The 6,000-nt window shown below is 41.7% G+C and overlaps 1 protein-coding gene across 1 annotated transcript in view; it reads left to right on the forward strand.

Annotated features, from left to right (window-relative positions):
* LOC143288274 (neprilysin-1-like) overlaps window positions 1-6,000 on the forward strand; it is a 54,946-nt gene that overhangs the window by 4,059 nt on the left and 44,887 nt on the right. Inside the window, exon 2 of the mRNA XM_076596621.1 lies at window positions 2,785-2,931. Coding sequence (XP_076452736.1) covers window positions 2,915-2,931 — 17 coding nt within the window. The 5' untranslated portion in view covers window positions 2,785-2,914. The remainder of the gene's footprint in view (window positions 1-2,784; window positions 2,932-6,000) is intronic.

The following is a 6,000-nucleotide window of genomic DNA, read 5'->3' on the forward strand; positions in this document are numbered from 1 at the left end:
AGAATTACAAATGCAGTAGTGGATAGAAAAGAAAAAAAGGGGGAGATGGTGTGCTCTGCACTGCAGCCATATGTTCTCCATGGAGAGAACAACCCGATTTTTATACGAAGAAATTTGTATTTGTATTTCTTTTTATCACAACAGATAAACGCACACACACACACACACACACACGCACACACAAAACACTCGCGTTCTCCCCAGGGTGGCTTAGAGGACCCTATTTACATGTAGCCGTGTGCCCGAGTGGTTCAATAATAAGGAAAGGGGTACGGTACAAAAGAACTAAGTAATGATTGAAGCAGTATGTGAAGCCTAAGAGCGCTGTCTGAAGCAGTATGTGAAGCTAAGCCCTTGGCTACATACAGATTAAGTTGTAGCATCTTTTTCTTTCTTTCTTTTTCTTCTTTTTTTCCATTATTATCGATATTTACATTTAACCCCTTCACTGTTGCTGACAAGTATGCCGGTCACTGAAAGCCTGCCACCTTAGTGAGACAGGACAGCAGTGTCCAACTATGACCATCAGAACAGCAGAGGAGGCAACTGCTGTTCCGACTATCTGGGCTAGAATTTGATTATAGTGGAGAGTGTCTTGCCCAAGATACATCCCCACTCTCTCGGCCAAGAGGGTTTTAGGACAGTCAGCGTTGGGATGGTTCCCATATGCCAACTAGCCCACAAGGATGCAGCACTAAGAGCCAGTGCAATTTTGCCTCCTAAGTTTGAGAGCGCTGTCTGAAGCAGTATGTGAAGCTAAGCCCTTGGCTACATACAGATTAAGTTGTAGCATCTTTTTCTTTCTTTCTTTTTCTTCTTTTTTTTTCATTATTATCGATATTTACATTTAACCCCTTCACTGTTGCTGACAAGTATGCCGGTCACTGAAAGCCTGCCACCTTACTGAGACAGGACAGCTTGCAGGTCAGGGTATATCGGTTGTCATTCCTTATCTGGACTTCTCTGGGATGAACATTGCCTTTCTTCTTCTTCTTCTTCTTCTGCGTTCACTCGTATGCACACGAGTGGGTTTTTACGTGTATGACCGTTTTTACCCCGCCATGTAGGCAACCATACTCCGTTTTCGGGGGTGTGCATGCTGGGTATGTTCTTGTTTCCATAACCCACCGAACGCTGACATGGATTACAGGATCTTTAACGTGCGTATTTGATCTTCTGCTTGCATATACACACGAAGGGGGTTCAGGCACTAGCAGGTCTGCACATATGTTGACCTGGGAGATCGTAAAAATCTCCACCCTTTACCCACCAGGCGCCGTCACCGTGATTCGAACCCGGGACCCTCAGATTGAAAGTCCAAGGCTTTAACCATTCGGCTATGGCGCCCGTCGTTGCCTTTCGATAAAGCAAAATAGTCCCACCATTGAACTGTTCACAGTAAGTGGTAAGTAAACTCTCTACTTCATGTCACATTGATCTGATTTCATCAAGGTTCAGCCGTAGAGGGGTTAACTAACCTCATCTGTAGCGTGGGATAAGAGCTGCTCTTTATCGAAGGTGTTTTGCTTTGTTTTGTTTTGTTTGTTTGTTTGTCCATTTCTTTGTTGTTGTTTCTTGACGTTGTTGTTGTTTAAAACAAAAACCAACATCATAGTATTAATACCAAGTCCTTTGTTTAAACGAATGACAGTTGGATTGTTTCGCCCAAACATTTTGGCATAAACGACGATTTAGGTACGGTTTGTGTTCAAAGTCTTTTATAAAACATCTGACTTTATGAATATTCTTTTAAAGCTGACAGGTTTCGCATTTTCATGCACTATGTAGAATATATCTGTCTATCTATCTATCTATCTATCTATCTATCTATCTATCTGGTTGGCTGTCTGTCTATCTGTCTGTCTGTCAATCTATATATCTAATCGTTTATAATTCATTCTATCTATCTATTTATCTATCTATCTATCTAATATGATATAATCAATTATGATTCACAATTTCATTGATTATTAATGATCATTGCCTTTACTCCTCTCTGTCTATATGTCTGTGTTTCTGTCAGTATACCTGTCATTCTGTTTCTCCATCCAGTCGTATTGTTTCCTTCCTTCATTCTTACTTTCAGTCGTCTCCTTTACTGTACATGTCTTTGTGCTATACATGTAGGTTATATACGATAGCCAGTCGTGTCCGACTATGACCATCAGAACAGCAGAGGAGGCAACTGCTGTTCTGACTGTTTGGGCTAGAATTTGATTATAGTGGAGAGTGTCTTGCCCAAGTTACATCCCCACTCTCTCGGCCAAGAGGGTTTTAGGACAGTCAGCGTTGGGATGGTCCCCAAAGGCCAACTAGCCCACAAGGATGCAGCACTAAGAGCCAGTGCAATTTTGCCTCCTAGTTTGAGAGTCATAGTCCTTCACAAAAGACTAAGCTGTAAAGGGTTTCCCATTGACTGGAGAAACCATTGATAATACAGCTCTCAATTTGCTGTTGGCCCAAATGTAAACTTACGTCAATCTGTGATATAAGCCGAGTGTTGGGCCTTACAAGTAGGAGGTTATTGATGTATAGAATGATATGATATACATGCTTACTGTGGGTTTTTTGTTGTTGTTGAAGAATTTGCTTTTGTGCATGTACTTCTTACCCTCCTCCCATCACCCCCCCCCCTTTTTTTTTTTTCAATTTTGCCCAAAGAGCCGGATGTAAAAAAATCAAGTATGCTTTTTCCCTTACCCTCTTGAAATCAAATTTCTGTCGATCTATCTATTTTGAAAGTTGAGCAATCTCATCGTGATTTCAAACGTGGACCTCTTTCAGGGCCTGTCACACCCACTGCTGTTGTTTTCACACTGAAGAAGCAGTCACGGTGCACACTGTCCGCTGCCCACAGCACGTTGCACGTGCGCACTGAATTTCTCCGCATCCCCTTGGACCACCGACCGCCAGCATGGACGACGTCCACAAGTCTGTCTCCACAGAACTGATTACATAAGCTCTATTTATAGCCGTCCTGCTTGCACGTGATTGCCACGAGCCAGTTACGCAAGTTCTGTATTGTTGTTATAGGATGGTGCTGGCATAATTGTTAAAGACGATCATCTGCCAATACAGTGTTCGTTAGGGAGGGTTTGGGTTCAAATCCCGGTCTCACCCCCCCCCCCCCCCTACCCCCCACGCCCCCTAAGTTTGACTGGAATATCGAACTCAGCGCCTGGTCATTCGGACGAGACGATAAATTGAGGTCCTGTGTGCATCACACACTCAGCACGCTGAAAAAAGAACCCATTGCAACATATGTGTTGTCCCCTGGCTAAATTCTGTTGACGAAACCTACTCTGATAGGCACACAAAATATATAATGCATGCACTCAAGGCCTGACTAAGCGCGTTGGGTTATGGCTGCTTTTTAGGCGCCTGCATCTCAGATGTGGTGTAGCGTATATGGATTTTGTTCGAACGCCTCTGAGAAACTGAAACTAAAACCATAAAGTTATCCTGCACTCTTTATCTAATTGCCATCAACATTATTACGTCAGATTTAAAGGAGTTTTCCAACACACAGTATCTGATTGCCATGAACATTATTACGTCAGATTAAAAGGAGTTCTCCAACACACAGTATCTGATTGCCATGAACATATCACATCAGATTTAAAGGAGTTCTCCAACACACTTTTTCTGATTGCCATGAACATATCACATCAGATTTAAAGGAGTTCTCCAACACACAGTATCTGATTGCCATGAACATTATTACGTCAGATTTAAAGGAGTTCTCCAACACACAGTATCTGATTGCCATGAACATTATTACGTCAGATTTAAAGGAGTTCTCCAACACACAGTATCTGATTGCCATGTACAGGCATGAACGGATTACTGTTTTGTTTTGACCTGCTGTTTGTTGTTATTGTTGTTACTCACGAAAGTATTTCCAGCTGATATTTATTGTTATTGGCGTCACTCACAGAAGTGTTGTCGTCACTCACGGAAGTGTTTTGACCTGATTGTTGTTGTCACTCACGGAAGTGTTTTGACCTGATTGTTGTTGTCGTCACTCACGGAAGTGTTTTGACCTGATTGTTGTTGTCACTCACGGAAGTGTTTTGACCTGATTGTTGTTGTTGTCACTCACGGAAGTGTTTTGACCTGATTGTTGTCACTCATGGAAGTGTTTTGACCTGATTGTTGTTATTGTCACTCACGGAAGTGTTTTGATTGTTGTTGTCACTCACGGAAGTGTTTTGACCTGATTGTTGTTGTCGTCACTTACGTAAGTGTTTTGACCTGATTGTTGTTATCGTCACTCACGGAAGTGTTTTGACCTGATTGTTGTCGTCACTCACAGAAGTGTTTTGATTGTTGTTGTCACTCACGGAAATGTTTTGACCTGATTGTTGTTGTAACTCACGGAAGTGTTTTGACCTGATTGTCGTTATTCACGGAAGTGTTTTGACCTGATTGTTGTTGTCACTCACGGAAGTGTTTTGACCTGATTGTTGTTGTCGTCATTCACGGAAGTGTTTTGACCTGATTGTTGTTGTCACTCACGGAAATGTTTTGACCTGATTGTTGTTGTAACTCACGGAAGTGTTTTGACCTGATTGTCGTTATTCACGGAAGTGTTTTGACCTGATTGTTGTTGTCACTCACGGAAGTGTTTTGACCTGATTGTTGTTGTCGTCATTCACGGAAGTGTTTTGACCTGATTGTTGTTGTCACTCACGGAAGTGTTTTGACCTGATTGTTGTCGTCACTCACGGAAGTGTTTTGATTGTTGTTGTCACTCACGGAAGTGTTTTGACCTGATTGTTGTTGTCACTCACGGAAGTGTTTTGACCTGATTGTTGTTGTCGTCATTCACGGAAGTGTTTTGACCTGATTGTTGTTGTCACTCACAGAAGTGTTTTGACCTGATTGTTGTGGTCACTCACGGAAGTGTTTTGATTGTTGTGGTCACTCACGGAAGTGTTTTGACCTGATTGTTGTTGTCACTCACGGAAGTGTTTTGACCTGATTGTTGTTGTCACTCACGGAAGTGTTTTGACCTGATTGTTGTTGTCGTCACTCACGGAAGTGTTTTGACCTGATTGTTGTTGTCACTCACGGAAGTGTTTTGACCTGATTGTTGTTGTCGTCACTCACAGAAGTGTTTTGACCTGATTGTTGTCGTCACTCACGGAAGTGTTTTGACCTGATTGTTGTTGTCACTCACGGAAGTGTTTTGACCTGATTGTTGTTTTCGTCACTCACAGAAGTGTTTTGACCTGATTGTTGTTGTTGTCACTCAAGAGTTTTGACATGGTATTTGTAGTTATTGTCGTCACTCACGAAAGAGTTTTGACATGGTAAACACGGAAGTGTTTTGACCTGGTATTTGTAGTTATTGTCGTCACTCAAGAAAGTGTTTTGACCTGGTACTTGTAGTTATTGTTGTGACTCACGAAAGTGTTTTGACCTGGTATTTGTAGTTATTGTCGTCACTCACGAAAGTGTTTTGACCTGGTACTTGTAGTTATTGTTGTCACTCAAGAAAGAGTTTTGACCTGGTATTTGTAGTTACTATTGTCACCCAAGAAATAGTTTTGACCTGGTATTTGTAGTTATTGTCGTCACTCACGAAATAGTTTTGACATGGTTAACACGGGAGTGGTTTGACCTGGTATTTGTAGTTATTGTTTTCACTCGAGAAAGAGATTTGACATGGTAAACACGGAAGTGGTTTGACATGGTATTTGTAGTTACTGTCGTCACTCACGAAAGAGTTTTGACATGGTAAACACGGAAGTGGTTTGACCTGGTATTTATAGTTATTGTTGTCACTCGAGAAAGAGATTTGACATGGTAAACACGGAAGTGGTTTGACCTGGTATTTGTAGTTATTGTCGTCACTCACGAAAGAGTTTTGACATGGTAAACACGAAAGTGTTTTGACCTGGTATTTGTAGTTATTGTCGTCACTCATGAAAGAGTTTTGACATGGTAAACACGGAAGTGGTTTGACCTGGTATTTGTAGTTATTGTTGTCACTTA

Source organism: Babylonia areolata, chromosome 12 (genome assembly GCF_041734735.1).
Source record: "Babylonia areolata isolate BAREFJ2019XMU chromosome 12, ASM4173473v1, whole genome shotgun sequence".
NCBI classification, from domain to species: Eukaryota; Metazoa; Mollusca; class Gastropoda; order Neogastropoda; family Buccinidae; genus Babylonia; species Babylonia areolata.